This window comes from Phyllostomus discolor, chromosome 6 (assembly GCF_004126475.2).
Source record: "Phyllostomus discolor isolate MPI-MPIP mPhyDis1 chromosome 6, mPhyDis1.pri.v3, whole genome shotgun sequence".
NCBI classification, from domain to species: domain Eukaryota; kingdom Metazoa; phylum Chordata; class Mammalia; order Chiroptera; family Phyllostomidae; genus Phyllostomus; species Phyllostomus discolor.
In genome coordinates, this window is record NC_040908.2 from 169,979,693 (window position 1) to 169,997,458 (window position 17,766).

The following is a 17,766-nucleotide window of genomic DNA, read 5'->3' on the forward strand; positions in this document are numbered from 1 at the left end:
GGAGGGGGCCCGAGGAAAGTACTTTGAACAGCGCTTGTTACTTTTATATTCCCCAGGGGACCACCTCAAAAATCACCGCTTCAGGGATGCCAACAAGGTTTGGGCCGAGGCTGGGCCAGGACAGGTGGCTGGGCGGGATGTGGGTCCCCGGCAGGTCCCTCCCCTTCTCAGCGCAGGCGAGGTGCAGTTTCAGGCCTTCGCCAGCAGGGGGCGTTTGGCCCCAGCAGCCGCTGCAGGATGTTGCTGCTTCCCAATCTCAGGTGATCCTGTCCTGGACAATCGGACTCCAGCGTGGTGTCCCTGGAGTCACAGCTACATGGCACACCCCAACCCGTGCAGCTCCATCTCGGAGGTGGTGGGGTTCAGGGGCGGGGCTGCCAGGTGCCGGGGAACCTTCCAGATCTGGGGTCTGTGATGGCTCCTGGGCAGGGGCTTCTTGGAGGAGGGTGCTGGGGCCGGGCCTTCCCCGCTATGTTACTTCCTTTCCCCCTGCAGGTGGGTCTGTGGGACTGACACCTTCAGCCACGCCCAGCTGCACCCCGGGAGGAGGCTCTGCCAGCCAGAGGGGGTTGCCACCACCTGCCTCCGGCGGTCCAGGCACCCGTGTCCGGGAGGAAGGAGAGCAGAGGCAAGGGCCCACCTCCGACCCTCCGAGTGCCGGGCCCGGTGCCGGGACGCAGGGTTCCACACGGGGGGTGGGGGCACCGCAGGGCTCATGCCAACCGACGGCCACAGCTGAGACCCATGAGGCCTCGGTGGGGCAGACGCTGGGCTGTGTCCTGCAGACAGGCCTGCGGACAGAGCTCTGGCCCTCGGGGGACGGCTGGGTACACTGTGGGGTGGCCACATGCCCCCCCTTCTGCAGCCAGCAGAGAGGGGAGCACGGCCCTCACCCGGGCACCACCCGCCTGGCTCGCCCGGGCCCAGGCATACCCAGATGTGGGGCTCCCCATGGGTCCCTCCGGACTTGGAGGAAGAAAGGGAAGAGTCTTGGGGGGCACCGTGAGGTCATGGGGCCCCACTTCCAGGGCCCTCCAGGGTTGCCTTCCCCCGGCTTCTGGATGGGGGTAGGAACAACAGTTCCAAGGGAGGGCCGTCCGTCCAGGGCGCCAGAGGGGCAAGGGCCCCCGAGGGGCAAGGGCCCCCAGGAACAGGCAGCCTGCAGGCAGGCGGGGGCGGGCCTTTGAACGTCGCAGGAAGGCGGGGCTCAGAGCAGCACATACCTGTTCACCAGGCTGGGCTGGGGGAAACTGAGGCAGGCAAGGCGGGGCTGGAAGGGACTGCCTGGTGCTCTAGGCTTCCATCTCACATCCAGCGTCTTGCAGAACCTCCAGCCCCTGGGAACCCAGCGGAGTCCAGAGAGAAGCAGGCGGGACTTCCGGAAGCCAGAGGACCCATGCACCCTCCGCATCCTATAGTGCCCCACTGTCCCCTGGTCACCTCCCCCCCCCCCCCCCGGGTGGCAGTTTCAGGGATCCCAGTCATTCGGTTGCTGCTGGGGACAGCCACCTGGGCATCTCCAGAAGGTTCGGCTCCACCTCCCTACTGCTCTGCTCTGGGTGCCTGGGGCCCGACCACGGAGAGCCAGGGTCTCCAGCCCAGGGCCTGCGGTCTGCTGCCCGGCTCCAGGCCGGCCCGGTCTCGCTCACGCTGCAGACCGAGGGAGCAGGAGCTGCCCCGCGGGGCTTGACGTAAGTCACAGCCCTGGCTATACCCCAGACCCCTGTCTCGTGGGGCCGCTGGCCTGCAGCCCAGGAAACCTGGTTTGTCCATGTCTGCCTCTGCCCACCGGCCTGGAGCCCCTGGAGGGGAGGGCGCCCCAAGGTCCTAGTGAGATGGCTGTTCGCCGGCTGGATGGATGGACACGGACGAGGACACCGAATGGACGCCTCCAGGCGGGGCCCTGACCTGACCAGCAGTGAGGGGCGGCCAGCGGCTCGCTGCCAGCAGGGGCCAAGCCAGGACCAGACCAGCTCTGCAGGCAGCCCTGCTGGGCTGGCCTCTCCGCGACTCACCCGGACAAGGGTCCCATCCTCTCAAGCCTCAGTCTCCCCATCCCCATCTGTGAAATGGGGACCAGAGGAACCCTGCCCCACAGGGTGCCTGGGCGGACCACACGAGATGATTCCCACGTGAAGGGCAGGGCATGGGGCCGCCAGCAGCTGCCGGGCCCTGGGCGCCTGGTGTGTGTACAACTGGGGGAGTTGGGGACAGACTCACCTCAACTGGTTGGGCGGTGGGGACAGACTCACCTCAGCCCTCGAAGTCTGTGTCCCAGACTCCTCTGACCCCCGGACGGTGGCTGTTGCCAGCATTGTCCAGGTTGCTTATTATGCAAATAATGTTTCATCCGGTAAGGCCATCGTTAGGGGCTGCCTGTCATGGGGGTCGGGGGGGCGGTGCCTTGTTGGCGTTGGAGTCTCCCCACCAGCCCGTACATAACCCGGGGCTCAGCAATTGTCCAGTTCTTAAAATGTTTTCCATTTATTGATTTTAGAGAGAGAGGAGAGAGTAATGTCAACTCCTCGTGCATGCCCTGACCGGGGATCGAACCTGCAACCCCGAGTGTATCAGGATGATGCTCTAACCCAACGAGATACACGGCCAGGCGCAACAGTCCAGTTTTCATTACCAGGGCAGCTGGGTGGTCTCGGGTGCTGGGCCGAGCCCTGCCCACCCCTCTGGGTTGCAGGGAGACCCCAGGGCAGTGTGGTGCCCCCGGGCCGGACCCACGAGCCCATCAGGAGCCCTACAGATGAAGAAGCAGAGACACAGAGAGGGGAAGCCACTTGCCCAAGGTCACACAGCCGGGAAGAGGGAGTCGCTCTGCCTGGTTCCAAAGCCCACAGGTCGCCAGGTGGCAGCCCCGCCCCCTGCCCATTCCTCCAGTGAATGCTGCTGGCACCGAGCGGCCAGCAGGGACAAGCCAGATGCCACCAGCCAGCATCCGGCCCAGCGCCCTGCCAGGGTGGGCTGCACCCGCCTGCCTCCCTGGACCTCGGCCTGTCCTCTCCCAGCAGCACCCCCCCCCCCGCATCGTCCTCCCCGGCTCCTCCCCCTGCCCTCCATCCTAGCCCCGCACCCCGGGGTCCCGAGCCCTGGCACCAGGCCCACCGCACCTCCCTGGCAAACTCTGCCAGTGGGAGGACTCAGTCAAAGGACCCTGGGCCCGAGCTGGAGCCCTGGGGTGCTTCCGGAGGCAGCCAGCTCCTGGGCCCTGCGGCCCTGGCCCCGCAGCCTCTCCAGCTCCGACTTGCACTCCAGCGCCACCGGCTGTGGTGGGCCCCCACCCAGGCCTGGGCTCCTCCCTTCTCAGGCTCCTCCTCCTGCCCCCCAACCTGGAGTGGGCCCTGATGGGGGCTCCTGCTGTTCCCCACTTCGGGCCATCCTAGCATGGGTCACCCCAGGAGCTGTGAAGGTTCAGAGTTTGTACCTGGCTGCCAGTGGCTGGGAGGGGGACCCCAGGGGCACAAACATCCCCCCTCAGGCCTGCTTGCTCACTGCTGCTCCCCAGGCCACACTCCTGCCTGGACAGGGGAGCTTCCTTGGGGGTTCAAGGGGGCTGGAGCCCAGGGTCCCAGTGGGTGCCCCTCGCAGCCGCCCAGGTGCCGGGACTGGGGCCAGCAGGGGTGGGAGGGTGCGGGCCAAATGGGGGCCAGGTCAGCCCCAGTGCTGTAGGCCGGGGGCTTCAACCAGCCGCACTGACAGGCGAGCGACGCCAGAGGGCGCTGGGAGGCCGGCAGCGGCAGGGGCGCAGGGCAGGAAGGGGAAGAGGAGGAGCTGGGGGAGGAGGGAGGGAAGGAGGAAGGGGCGGAGGGCTGGAGGGCCGCAGAGGGGAAGGCGGGAGGGGAGGGGGAGGGAAAGAGAGAGGAAGAGGGGGGAGGGGAGGGGAAAAGAAGGGGGAGGGGAGGGAGGGGGAGGGGCCGGCCTTCCCTTTAGCCTCCATCTCCCCCTTCTCCCCTCCCTGCTCCTTGGCCCCCTGGTCCGCGGCCACTCTGATACTATTTCCCACTAAGGTGCGAGTGACAGCCCCCCACCCAACACCGACGGTGGTTAGGGTCCCCTCCCTCCCCACACAGCTGAGACTGGCCGCATTGGGCAGACGCCCCCATCTTAGACTTGAGGAAACTGGGGGCCACAGAGACCGAGGCCCTTGCCCAAGTCACCCACATGGTGCGGATGAGTGAGGTGGACAGCCGGGCACCCTGGGGTTGGGGTTCTGTTCCCCAGTCCCCCCCGCTGTTGGCCCACAGGCTGCTGGCGGCAATGCCGTCTGTGGACACCAGGGGGCAGCAAGCGCCCAGCTTTGGGGCTCGGGGCCTGGGGCGGGCTGGCGGGCGGGGAGGTGGCCGGACTGGTCTGGCAGGCGGCCCAGGGCCTGCCGCCCCTGCCTCAGCCCCCACCCCTCCGTGCCCAGGCTGTCCGGGGAGGGAGGGGACGGCACCCCTTCGTCTGAGCCCCCATTTCTGTGCAGCCCTGGCCTCCAGGAGGACTGGCCAGGGTCTGGCCGCTTTTCCCTCCTATCCTTGTCCTGATAAACTGCCGTTCACCTTCCAGACCCGGCTGGGAGGACGTGGGAAGGCGTGATGAGTGAATGCAGGGGGAGCGAGCACAGTGAGGAAGGCTCCCCTCCTCCTGGGCCCTGGAGAGGCAGAGGCCTGGGGCCCACTCCTCACCACGGGCACCCGCTGTGCGGGCAGGGGGCCTTGCCCCCGTGTCTGCCCACTCGTAGGTGCTCAGCTGATGTCCACAGCAAGGTCTCTGCCAAGGTCTAGGAAGCTCGAGGCCGGGGAGCTGTGCCTCCCCTTCCTCCACAGCCAGGGCCAGTCCCAGCTGTGGGGGGAGGAGCGGGGTGCTCAGGGGGACCCTCACCGCTCCTTCCTGACACTTCTGGCTGCTCTGAACACCACGTGGCGGGGGAGGGGGACTGGTGTACTCCACAGGCAGAAGATGTTGACTCACAGGGGTCCCCATAGCTCAAGAAGGGGGGACAGACAGTCGGGGGTGGGGCACGCACAGTGGGCACGAGGTCGGGGGGAGGGGTCTGCTCCTCCAGGGTTTGTTTTTCCTGCCGTTTCCCTCCGCCGGCCGGTCTGTGTGCTGTGCGCTGTGCGTGGGCCTGAGCAGGGGCCCCAGGGGGCTCAGACGCGGCCACAGAGAATGGTCGAGGCCAGTCCCTGCTCACCCGGAGGCCCTCCCCCGCGCCCGCGCCCGCGCCCCACTCCGGCCCTGGGAGGGTCTGGCTGGAGCGGAGATGACCAGCAATGGTCCGGGGTCTCCTGGGATGTTCAGTGTTGAAACCAGAAAAGTTCCTGAACCAGTTCGGAGGGGCCCCCTGCTTGAGACCCGAGGGCCAGCGGCCCCGGGCAGGGTGGGGTTTGGGGGTCGCTCCCTGTTCCCGCCGCCCCTCCCCCAGGCCCGCCGATCCCCGGGCCTGAGGACCCGGCCGGGACCCCGCGCACAAGGCAGCCCTGTAACCAGAGCTGTCGAATCGCGCCGCGCGGCCTGCGGACGCGTCCCGGGAGGGAGGCCGGCACCTGCGGAGGACGTGCCTGGCAGCCGCCGCGAGAACAGCCCGTCCTGGGGGGGCCGGGGCGGGGCGAGCGAGCGGAGCGCGGGAACTCGGTGCGGGAGGAAGGTTCTGGCGCAGGCGCTGGGCCCCCGCCAAGGCGCCGGAAAGCCTCCCCCTGCTCGGGCGCGGAGCCGGCCTCCGCCTGTCGCTGGGGGCTGGCTGGTTAATCTGTAACTCCCCACACCCTCGGGGCCTCCAGGGCCCCTCGTAGGAGGAGAGGGGAGGCCCAGGGCCGGGGGCCTTCCAGGGAGTCTCACCACGTCTGTCCAGGGCCCTCAGGAAGGACCACCGCCCCCCCCCCAGGGTCATGCGGGCACCCCTCGAATGCTGGGGGGGGCCGTGTTGGTCGAGGCAGCGAGGGCTTTTCCCTGGTGGGGTGCAGGGGGACAGGTCGAGCCCTGCACAGGGGCAGGCAGATGGGCTTGGCAGGAGCGCGGTCACCCCCGGAGGGGGGCGTGCCAGAGGGGTCAGCCGCCCGGGGCAGGGCTGCGCGGGCCCCGATGCCCAGCCCTGGCTCCGGGACTTGGGGGGCTGTCGGGAGGTTAACCCTGGGACCCTGGACTCCCTTCGCCCTGCCGCCGCGCCCGCCCGCGGGGGGCTCAGGGCTGGGGGGAGACATGGGTCTGCCCCCGCGGAGTGCTGGGTGGGCTCGGGCACATCCTCTCCGAGCCTCGGGTTCCTGCCTCACAAAACGGGCATCGACGCGCCCCCCTCCGCGGGCTCTTGGGAGGGTTCGCGAGGCCGGGAGCACGGCCACGCGGGGCAGGCGTGGGGTGGCTGACGCCGCCTCGGTTTGCGTTACCCCTCCGGCCCCTCGGTGGGCGCCGCCCTGGCCAGCGCCAGCGAGGCTGCCGGAGGGGCGCAGACACGGACGCCCCCGCAGGGTGCGGGGAGCACTGGAGGGGTCCGCCCCGCCACGCAGGCTGCCCCAGTGGGTTTCCAGAGCGGCTCCGCGGAGCTCGGTGGGGGGAGGAGGGAGGGCTGGGCGGCCGCGAGGCGCTGCTGCAGCCGTCGGACACCAGGGGGCAGCATGGGGCCGGAGACGGGCGGCCTGACTCCGGCCAGAATCCGCGAAACGGGGCCTCAGCCTCCGGAGCTGTGAAAGGAGTCCGGATATCCAGCCCGCGCGGGCAGAGCCAAACCCCACCAGGGGCTGGGTGTGGGCTCACGGTCTTGACCACTGTAAGCCACAGATTACTGGTCTTCCCGAACCTCCGTTTCCCCATCTCAGAACTGCCCACGCCCGGCTCAGGAGTGCACCTCCAGTGCCAGGGGACACACAAAACCAGCGTTTCCTTTGCACCCGGTCGCCATGGGGCGGGCGCGCGGAGGGCGCTGGCCGGTCACCCTGCTCTGCATGGTCCCACAGGGCTCCCCCGCCCTGGGGCTCTGCTGTCCCAGGCGTCCTTCCCCGGCTCCCCACTGGCTGGCTGCTCAGAGCTGAGAGGGCTGCGTGGCTGGTGTGAGCGCCGGCCTGCGCGGAGCAGAGCCCCTCTGCTCGCATTTGCGGCTGAGACCGGAGGCCTGCCTGCGAGCTCGGAGGAAAAGGGCGGCCGGGTGAATGGATGTGTGACCACTCGGCTGGATGGGGTCAGAAGCACGAACGTGCGTGCAAGAGGCCAGCAGGGCGGCGGGTGCTTCTGACACCCCCAGGAGGGCTCCCCCACCCCCGGGCACGCAGGAGTTGGGGGCGCTGCGGCAGGCAGCTGGGGGGCAGTCCTGGCTGGTCCTGGGGACCAGCTGTTCGCAGCAACACGTACATTGTTTCTTGTGCTTCCTTGCTTCCTTCGGAAATATTTTTAATTACAAACGTGGAGCTCGGTTGTTGCATCCACACACAACACAGATGTTGGCCCGCTCGGCCCCTTGGGGGGGGAGAAGGGGCCTCTGGCTCCCAGCCCCCAGCCCCCAGCCCCACGCTGTCCTCAGCCAGCTCTGTCCCCGGTGGGGGAGGGCGGGGCCCAGCCCCGGTCCGGGGATCCGGAGCTCAGTGAGCCGGTGGGTACCCTTCCTGATCACGTTCAGGGTCACAGACTCAGAGAAGGCCGCCTCTCTGCTCAGAAGGGAGGTGGTCCCGTGGCCCCCGGAGACACAGAGGACGAAGCCGGGAAGCTGGGGGAGGGTCTGGCCTAAGCCTTGCTCCTTCCCGGCTGTGGGGCCCCGCAGCTACTTTCCGGTAAAACAGGTGAGGCCCGGCCACGGCCGCGCTTCGTACGTGAGGCATGTGGGAATGCGTCACTCCCAGTCCTTGGAGGCAGGGCTCGGTGTCACACGCTGCTGGGCTTTTCGCCGGGGGGCAGGGGGGGGGGTCCTGGGGCCCACCTGCCGGAAGCAGCTGGCAGTCGCGGAGGAGGGTTCGAGGGGGGGCGGTCAGTGGTCCCCAGCCCACCAGCACGTGTGGGCCTTGCTTTCTCCAGGAAGGGAGAGGACCTGGAGGACGACGGGCCTGGGCTGGTGGCGGGCCAGGACACCCTGACCTCTCAGGCCATGCTGGGGGCTGTGTGCTTCCGTGTGTTGTGGTCGCTGCCTGCCGTGGCCCTGAGCATGGGCTGGGAAGGCCCTGCCTCCTCCTGTCCCCAGGCCAGGTGACGTCAGAGGCCCATGGGCCCGGGGAGCCGGCCGTGGTCAAGCTGTGGTCAGTTTCTCCTGTTTTTCCCGAAGACAGAAAAACAGCGGCGCCCGTGCTTGTAAACACAGTGCACAGAAAATAAAGAAATCAACACCCCAAGTCCCCTTCGTTTCTGCTTTCGACAGCCCCTAGGGGGACCCCGCCTGTCCCTCCCCCGGGTCGGTGCCCTCTCCTGCTTGCCCCCCTCGCTTCAAGCCTCGCCTCCCCCAGCCCCCCTGCCGCACAGCACACAGCCACACGCGTTGCCGGCGTCCTATCCAGGTGTGCTGGACGCCGCCTGCCGCCCCGGCAGCCGCAGGCTGGTTGGGGCTGGGCTGGCCCCTGGCAGAAAGGGGCTGAGGGCTCGGGGCTCCTCGGGTCCTTGGCTCTCGGCCCCAGGACAGGCCGGGCCGAAGGGACGGCAGCAGGAAGTCAAGGGCCTCCGTGGCCCAGTGTGGTGGGCACAGTCGCCGGGGAGGGCCGGGGGCTTGACCGAGGAGCGAGATGTCGGGGAGAGGGCTGGGGGCCCCGGCAGGCACTCCCCCCTCTCTGGGTCAGCCTCCCCCACCCCTTTGGGTGGCATGCCCCTTCATTCTTAGGGGTGTCTTTCCCCAACAACCAACAATATTTTCCGGGTGCGCCTGAGGGGGTGCCGCCCCCCAGTATGAAAGTGGAGAGGTGCAGCTCATGTAGCAGAGCAGGGTCCCACCGGGGGCGCAGGGGTCTCCAGGTGACAGGGGACCAGGCTGGCACAGAGGATTAGCAAAGCCAGTCAAAGCCCACCCCCTCGGAGGAGCCTCCAGGGCCTCCTGCAGCACCCCACCCTGCTGCCAGCCCGAGCCGTTGTCCTACGTGGCCCCAAGCAGTCCGGAATGTCTCGGGCCAGGCCTGAGGGTGCGGGTGGACAGTGACATGACACAGGCATAGCCCAGGACGGGCTGGGCAGGGCTGGGCAGGGCTGGGCAGGGCGGGGAGGGCCCCCAGCGCCCAAGGCTTCAGACTGGGGCCCCAGGGGGAGGAGGTCCAGAGCTCAAGGTGTCCCACACTTGGCCGCCGCTGCGGTGAAAGAGGGGAGCTGACCCCCTCCCTCTGGCCCCCGTCTTCCCGCTCCAGAGCTTCAGGGCCAGCAGGTGTGTTAGGTCTCCAGGTGCGCGGAGCCCCGTCGGAGACGCAGACCCGGGCGCAGCGGGCCGCGCGGGGGGCAGCCGGAGACCCCAGCCCGCTCCAGCCAGGGGCGAGCTGGCTGCGGCGGGGTAAAGCCCCGTCAGCTGGCGCGGGAAGCCCAGTGGCGAGAGCTGGCGGCGGGTTGAGGACCCTCAAGGGGTCGAGTCGGTCCTGGCCCGACGCCGGGCCGGCCGGGGACCGCCGCTCGCCGCGCCAGGGAGGGCGCGCCGGCCGAGGGGGGGCGCTCGAGTCACTGCTGCCGCGCAGCCCCCGCGGGCAGACAAAGGAGCCAACGGGGGGCGGGGGAAGTGGGGCGAGGGGGCGGGGCGCCGCGGTGTCACGTTACCGCCCGCAGCGCCCTTTAACTCCGGCCCCGCCCCTCGAGCCCGCTCCCCGCTCCCGCGCCCCGCCAATCCGCCCGCTCGCCCCGCCCGCCCCGGGTGGGTGTGTGCTCGCGGCCAATGGGCGGCGGGCGGGGGCCGGGCCGCGGGCCGAGTGGGGGGAGCGGCGCGGGCCAATCGAGGCCGTGTTGTTGAAACTGAAAATACTACTTTATGCTAATCGCGGCGGGGCCCGCGAGCTGTGGGCGTGGGACCCTCGGGTATAAAGGGGCGCGCGAGGTCTGGGCGTTCCACAGCCAAGTGCTCTGCGCTCGGTGGGTGCCAACCAGGCCAAAGCCACCCGAGCGAGCGAGGACAGGCATCGAGGGGGCGCGGCCGCCGGTCGTACCAGAGAGCGAGCGAGACTCAGGAGCCGTCCACGGCCCGACAGCCAGGTAGCCGCCGCGCCCGCCGCGACCCTTTGCAAATGCAGACTCCGACTGCGCGGGGTCTCCCTTGCGCCCGGCCTTCGCCCTCCTCTTCTCCTTCTCCTTCTCCTCCTCCTCCTCCTCTCCTCTCTCCTCTCCCGCGCCCCGGGGCCGTGAGGCCCCTGGCCATGTCCGACGTGTATCTCTGCAGCGAATTGGCAATGGAGCGCCTTGTCTCCCGCCGCGCCTATCCCCAGATAGCGCGCAGCAGCGCCTGCCGTAGCCTCTTCGGGCCGGTGGACCACGAGGAGCTGAGCCGCGAGCTGCAGATGCGCCTCGCGGAGCTGAATGCCGAGGACCAGCGCCGCTGGGACTACAACTTCCAGCAGGACGTGCCTCTGCGGGGCCCCGGGCGCCTGCAGTGGACGGAGGTGGACAGCGAGTCCGTGCCCGCCTTCTACCGCGAGACGGTGCAGGTGGGGCGCTGCCGCCTGTTCCTGCCGCCCCGTCCCCGCCCGGAAGGCGCGGGTGCTAACCCGCCCCCCGCGCCGCCGGCTGACGAGCCCCTCGACGGCCTGGAGGAGGCGCCGGCGTCGCCCGGCAGCGGCGCGGCCGTGGCTCCGGCCCCGGCCCCCGCCGCGGCGCCGCCAGAGAGCGCTGAGCAGGAGGCGGGACCGCCGCCGCGCAACCAGGAGCCCCTGGCTGAGCCGCTGCACTCAGGGATCTCGGGGCGCCCCGCGGCGGGCACTGCGGCCACCGCCGCCGCTGCAGCCACCCCAGCGGCCGCTGCCACCACTGCGGCCCCCGCCGCCGCCGCCGGAGGCGCCGGAGGTGCTGGGATCAAGAAGCTGCCGGGGCCTCTGATCTCTGGTGAGTCCCGCTCAGCCCAGCCCCGCCCCAGCCCGGTCCGGCCTTGCTTTGTCCAGCTGGCCGTGCTCCCCGGCCCTTGGGGGCCTCGGTGGGTTCCCGCCTCCTCCCGTGGCATTAAAGGGCCGGCTGCGCGAAGGGCGCGGCTGTGCCGGCCCGCGGTCCCCGCCCTGTTGTTGTGCTCCCCGGCCGCTCGCTAGGGCGAGCTCTGGCCCTCTCCGAGCGCGCGGTCCCCTCCCCAGCCACGGGAGTCCCTCCCCGGGCGTGGCGATCGCGGCGAGGAGGGGGTTAAGTGCGCGCGGCGGCCCCGGGGGGCTTGGCCGCGGGACTCGGGGAAATGCTTACACAGCACATCGCGCGGCGGCGTAAACAAAGCTGACCCGCCGCGGACCTTGGGGCGGGCGGGGGACGGCGCCCCCACTCCGGCCCCCTCTTAGGCTCCCTGGCCCTCCCCGCCCTGACCCACAGCGCGCGCTGTCGCCGCAGATTTCTTTGCCAAGCGCAAGAGATCTGCTCCGGAGGCCAAGCCCAACGAGGTGCCCGCGGGATGCAACGCTCCTGGCGGCGCCCCCGCCGTGGGCTCCCCGGAGCAAACCCCGCGCAAGCGTCTGCGATGAGGTGAGTGCGGCGGCGGCGGGGGGCGCGGGGAGGGGTGCGCGGGGTCCTCTGGGTCGCTGGCGTCTCCCGCCCACCTCACCGTGCCCGTCTCCCCGTCTCTCGCAGCCTCAAACCCAAAGAGCCCCGAGGGGACCCGCTGGGCAGCGGACAGGAGAAGAGCGCTGGGCCTCGTCGGCTGGGACCGTCCATGTAGCAGCAACCGGCGGCAGCTGTCATCGGCAGCGTTCGGTTTTGTGTTTAAAGTTTGAAAACTGTGCAATGTATTAATAACTCTTTTATATCTAAATGTATTCTGCACGGAGAGTACACTGGTCCCAAGGTGTAAAGCTTTAAGAGTCATTTATATAAAATGTTTAATCTCTGCTGAAACTCAGTGCAAAAAAAAAATGAAAAAAAGAAAAAAAAAGGATAAAAGCATGTATATTTGTACAAAAAGTTTAAAAAAAAAAAGTATACTAACTTATATTTTCTATTTATGTCGAGGCGTGGGCCGCTCTGCCACGCGATAGCTCGGTTATTGGTTCTGCCAAAGGCGTTTCTCGCCCGCACCTGGTTACCCACAAAATGTAAATTTATTTTTGTAGCGGACTCTGGGGGGGTCGCTCACAAGCCGTAGCTGCCTGCCTGCCGCACTAGCCCACCTAGCTTTTGCAGTCTCTTCGCGCTTTCGCTCTGTCTCTTATTATTAGGGTTACTTTCAACTTGAAGACGACTCTGTTAAAAATGGTTCCCGAGCCGACTGCACCACTGCCCCGGCCCCTCGTCCGCCGGGTTTGAAATAAAGAGGCCAACGAATGCTGCAACTCAGCCCCCGTGTGTGCTTGTGCTGACTCGGGCTCCCCCCCCCCGCGACCCCCCCAAGCTAGGGAGATAGATTCCCACCCAGGGGCAGCCCCAGAGAGAGGGGGCCGGTCTCCAGGCAGGCTGGCTGGCGCCCGCCTGCTGCAGGCTCCTAATTTAGGGATGAGCGGCCCCGCCCGGCTCTGCGGTCGTTGTGCACACACACTCAACACACACACACACTCACACACACACACACAGGTGCGGGGTGCGCCCCCTCCCTCCAAGGCAACCGCCACACCCAGCTGCCCTGTCCTGAGCCCGCGTGGGCCTCAGATGGGCACCCGCAGGGGCTGCTCCGTCGCAGACCCCCCTCCTGACTTTGGTCACCCCGGGGACCCACCCACACAAAGCGGAGCCCCAGCTGCTCCCGGGTTTGCAGAGACCCCTGGAGGGTTCCCGGCCTGTTGGCCCTGCGCTGGGGGAGGGGCGGCCCACAGGCCTGCTGGGCGGGGGGTGGGGAGCACACGGGGGAGGTGGTGGGCTCTCTTGGGACTTCGGTGAAAGAACTCCAGGCTGCGTCCACCCTCGGACTTGGGGACCTTGGGCACCCACTGGCTGTCTCGTTTCAAAGCTCTCCCTCTCGGTCACAAAGGAGAGGCACTTAAAAAAAAATAGCTGACCTATAAACCTCTGAAAATTACGGCTTACAATGGCAAGGGTGAGGGGAAATAGCAGAACACGGAGGGCTGGCGGCCTTTCTGCCGGTGCCGAGAGAAGCGGAGGACTCGTGTACTTCTGGTGACCAGTTTGGGGGCCGATGTCCCCCCACGGTCAGGGACAAAGGCTGGGCTCCACTGTCGCTTTGGGGGACACACATGGCCTTGCAGTTAACCCACCCCAACCGCCTAAGATGGTGTGGCCGAGAGGCCCAGCTGCGGCCAGATGCTGAGGCGGCTCGCCCCTTCCCCCCACCCACCATGAGAGCGGGGCCCCCGCCCCCTCCAGCTCCGCATCAGCCCGGTCGCCCCGGAATGCGGAATCGGATGGCGCAGACCTGACTCAGGCCCGAGCCTCTGCGTGGGGAGCGGGCCTGCCCTGCCCCCCAGGGTACACCCCACCCCCCAGTTACAAAGTGTTCCTGGTGACAGAACCCGGAGGGGTGTGCGCCCTGCAGTCCCCAAGCACAATGGCCGCAGAGCCTTCCGCCTTCAGGCGGGGCGGCCGGATCCTGCCTGCTCTGTGGCTCCCAGCTCTGGCCCCCAGGCCGGGACCCGGGGGTGGCGTGCCTCAAAGGGGGGCTTGCTCTGCAGCACCGTGAGCGAGGGCTGCGTGGCTGAAGGCGACCACCGTGTCCTTTCACGGGCGGGTTTCTTCCTGGGGCTCGAGCTGACATGGGGGACCCAGAGGTCGCCCTGCGGGGAAAGAAAACTGGGTGGTGGGTCTCCCGTGCGACTCTGGGCACAAGTGGTCCAGGCAAGCCCTCCTTTCCCTCCGTGGGCACACACAGCGGGGGTCCGCCGCCTGTCATGTTGGAGCCCCCCTGCACCGGGGACCCGTGGTGAGGAGAATAATGACAGTGACCGTGCAGCCATGACAAGGAGCTGTGAGGGTGCCCAGCGCTGGGCCCTTGCTCTGTGCCGGGAGAGAGCTGAGCACAGTCCATGTTCAGTGAGGTCCTGCTGGACATGGGACCCCACCTCGGTCCCCGCTTGTTTAAGGAGGAAACTGAGGCAGGGAGTGGCCTGAGAAAGGCTGAGCGGCTGCCCTGGGGGTGGGGGGCAAGGGATGCTGGCCTGGAGCTGCCGGGCTCTGCTGCCTGAAGCCCCTTGCAGGGTGGGCCGGGGGGGGGGGGAGCAGAGCCAGGCCCCTGGGAGCGGAGGCCGGTGGGCAGGCCCGGCACACGGGGTGGGCTGCAGGGAGAGGCCGCTTCCTGGGGACCCAGCCAGAAAGGCAAACTGTGGAGCCTGTGACCTGTGGGCCAGTGAAGCAGGGACGGCCGGGCAGAGGCCAAGGAGGGGCTGCCCCGGGCAGTGGTGGGCCAGGTGCTGGGCCCAGGTGTGCACGGGCCAGACAGGGCCCAGCACTGAGTGAGGGCAAAGGCCTCGGGGGCACCCCTGTGGGGCGGGGGTGCTGCTGGGCATCTCCCCGAGGGTCGGGTCCTCTGGACCCCCGTCTGGCCTGGCCTGAGGTGGGTGTGGGGCCTGCACGTGGCCTGGACAATCGTCACCGACAGGGTGCCTGGTCGGTGAGCCTGTTGGGCTCCCCGCCCCCACCCTCTGCTGCCGGCCTCCCGGACCCGCCGGGTCTGCCGGGCTGGGGCCAAAGGGCGGGTTTTATCTGCAGGCAGTGGGGGGCCCCGGGGGCCGAGGCTGCCAGGGGGCGGGGACGTGGGGGCTGGTGATGGGCTCCTGCAGCCACCAGTGTGGCAAACACCCGGTTGCGTCCAGCGCGCTGGCCACTGCTTCGGGCACCAGAGACCCAGCCGGGAACCAGAGGGACACAGCTCCCGGCCCATGGCAGCCGCCCCTGCCGCGGCAGATGACAGAACAAGGCCCGCTCAGCGAGGGCCGGGGGCGGGCGTGAGCGCAGGCCAGGCCAGGAAGCCCCCCCACCCCCGGACCCCCAGGCACAGCCAAGCTTGGCTGAGGTGGGGCTGGGGCGTGTGAGGCTGAAACAGGAGATCGGCTCAGGCCTCGGGAGCAGCGGGTGCAAAGGCCCTGAGGCCTGTGGCATTCCAGCGGGCGGGGGCTGGAGCGGGGCCGTGAGGTACACTGGGAGGACGACCTGGCAGGGTTCTCGCATGGCCCGGGGGTGGGGTGGGGGGTGGGAGTGCCCCTGAGGAGTCTGTTTACCTGTAAGCACGAATGGGGGCTGTTCTCCGGGCCGGAGCAGCGAGATCCTGCCCAGGGAACCGGAGAGCAAAGGGTCAAAGCCCCTCTTTTGGCCGCCCCCCCGGACCTCCCCGCTGAGCCAGGCCCTGCAGGCCCCAAGACACACGTTCAGTGTCCGCAGGAGTCCTGCCCGCCAGGTTCCGACGCTCCCCACTAGGGTGCCGGGCGGGGACAGCGGCTCAGAGGTGCAGGGTGGGTGGCTGGGGGTCACTCACGGGCAAAACACCAGCCCCACAGCCCAGCCGCCCTCCCCGGTGCTGTCTGGAGGGGACTGTTTCTTAAAAAAAAAACAAAAATAAAATCAGATCCACGGTTAACTCAAGTCTACAGGATTCCCTCGTGGCGCTGTGTGTTCCGTGGGCGGGGACGGGGGAGCTGGGTCGGACGAGGGAGTGCGCTGACCTCTGTGGTGACCCGCCACGGTGGCCGCACCCTGCACCCCACTGGTGGGAGGGAGAGGGCTGGTCCCAGACCCTGGTGTGCAAGCTTTTCCCCCGGGCACGCCACACCGACCACCAGTTTTCAGTGAAGTTAAGGGGAGAGGAGGCCCATTCGGATTCAGGCGCCAGGAGGACAAGTGCCCTGAGCAGTGAGCGGGGGACGGTGGCAGCTTTCCCTCAGGGCCCGGCTGTGACCTGGCTGGGGGTTGGGGCCCGTCCAGTGGGCTCCAAGCCGGTGGCCCCGGTGCCCACGGGTCTGCTGCCGGCCCTGCGGAGGCGGCCACAGCTCCTGCCCGAGGCTGTCGGCCTCGGCCTCGGGGCTCGCTGAGGCTGCGGACGTGCGGTCGGCGTGACGCAGGCCCCTGCCGGGCAGAAGCTGCACACGCTGGGGTGTGGTGTCCCTTCACGGTGACCCCAGCGAGCGGGTGACGGGGCCCAGCCTCGGGGGCAGGGTGGGGCTGTCCCCTGGGATGGGGCGGGCGCCCAGGGAGCTCTGCGTGTGGCTGTGAGTCAGGGGGGTGGGGGGGGGTGTTTGTCACGCAGCATGGAGTCCAGGACGCTGACACAGACGTTTTCTCCAAAGACCCCAGCTCACCGGGGGTGGGCGGGTGGGTGGGTGGGCGTCCTGCAAACTGGGGCACACGTCCAGGTCAGGGGGACTCCTCTGTGATGCAGCACCAGCAACCCCCAGGCGCTGAACCCGGGGGCCCGCTAAGGGGCTGGGGACCTGGTCCTGCCGGGTTTCTGGTGGCCTCCTGTCTGCTGTCGTCGTCACATGGGCTCTCCAAGGTGCCCAGTGGGCAGGGTGGGGAGCGCAGGGGCCGGGGAGTGTGTGGGGCGGCGAGCATTTCCCGAGGGGCTGGCGTGCCGTGACCCTGACCTCAGACACACCGCTGGGGTGGTGGCCATTTGTCCCTCCCACCCCAGGGTGAGTCATCCCCAAAGCAAGAGCAGCGTGACAGGCGGCCGGCGACTGAAGTCCCATGAGTCCCTGCCCCTCTCCTTCGCCTGTCACCGTGCTGACGGGCCGGCTGTCCGGGGCTCTGGCTGTGGCAGCGAGGATTGGGCACCAGGCGAGGCCTGGCCCGGCTAAGTGAGCCGCAGGGCGAGGCAGGGCTGCCGGCGGCAGCTGAGGCTCAGCCAGGATTTCTCCGGGACCTGCTCCCCAGTGAGCAGAGCCACACCCTCCCATCGGCACCCTGCCTCCGGGGACCGTGGGGGGCTCGGGGACAAAGCCCGGGCCCTGGCCTTGAACACACAGCTCTGAGGACCCCTCCCAGTTCCAGGACCCCCGGGGGACGGGCCGAGGCCTGTGTCCCGTCTGCACTGCCGCCCAGCTGCCCCCCTCCCCTGCCTGCGCGGCGACGCTGGGAGTCAGGAACGTTGGTGGTGGTGGGGAGCTCGGCCCCACCTGCCAGGGGCGGTCAGGGCGGTTGGGTGCAGGCGGGGGCAGCCTTCCCAGCTGGCCCACGCCCGGTGGAACCAACCAGCGCCAGCTGGGGCCTCGGCCCCTTCCCTGAGACTTCTCCATGGCTGCTTGGGCTTCCTCCCGGCATGGCGGCTGCGTCCCCAGCGGGCTGCGAGGTCTCTAACCGCCCAGCCTGGGAAGGGAAGGCGCCAGCAGCCGCAGCCCCCTCCCTCTAAGCAGGCGCTCTGCCGAGCCTGCCCGCGTCCAAGGCAGGGGGTCCGGTCCGGCTTCCCCAGAGAGCGTGGGGGCCTCCGGCCACGCAGCCTTCTGGGCGGTGCCCGGGGCTGACCCAGCGTGTCCCAGGGGCTCGCCTGCAGGCCCCACCGAGCAACTGCTCCCCGAGTTAAAACCAAGCTTGTTTCCCTTAGCGTGGATTTCCAGGAACACACAGAAAGAGAGGCCACAGAGCGCTCCTGGCGTCTGAACGGGCCGAGGGCCAGGAAGGGCCTTTTGCTCCGACAGCAGAGCGGGGTCCTGGGAGAGGCAGAGCGGTGGGCGTGTGCTCGGGGCTCGGGGACCCCTCCTCCCCCGGCCACGGAGCCGGCGCCATGGCAACGCCCAATAAGGGCCCCAGCCCGCTCTGCCTTCCTCTGTGTATGTTGTAATA

The 17,766-nt window shown here is 68.7% G+C and overlaps 1 protein-coding gene across 2 annotated transcripts; it reads left to right on the forward strand.

The window, feature by feature from the left end:
• Positions 1-9,876: 9,876 nt before the first annotated feature.
• On the forward strand, positions 9,877-12,377 carry CDKN1C (cyclin dependent kinase inhibitor 1C). 2 transcript variants are annotated; one of them, XM_036029854.1, is made up of 4 exons: positions 9,877-10,119; positions 10,304-10,962; positions 11,428-11,577; positions 11,683-12,377. In XM_036029854.1, exons 1-3 carry the CDS (start codon positions 9,899-9,901, stop codon positions 11,574-11,576), a joined length of 1,029 nt encoding a protein of 342 aa, XP_035885747.1. In that variant the 5' UTR covers positions 9,877-9,898; the 3' UTR covers position 11,577; positions 11,683-12,377. The 2 variants fall into 2 exon arrangements, with proteins under 2 accessions (XP_035885747.1, XP_028371485.1); XM_028515684.2 differs by having other exon boundaries at positions 9,882-10,119; positions 11,446-11,577.
• The last annotated feature ends 5,389 nt before the right edge of the window (positions 12,378-17,766 follow it).

Coding starts and splice junctions, on each gene's coding strand:
- CDKN1C (XM_036029854.1), top strand. CDS start 9,899: ATGCTAATCGCGGCGGGGCCCGCGAGCTGTGGGCGTGGGACCCTCGGG. Junction 10,120..10,303: donor GTCCACGGCCCGACAGCCAG/GTAGCCGCCGCG, acceptor GTATCTCTGCAG/CGAATTGGCAATGGAGCGCC. Junction 10,963..11,427: donor GCCGGGGCCTCTGATCTCTG/GTGAGTCCCGCT, acceptor CCTGACCCACAG/CGCGCGCTGTCGCCGCAGAT.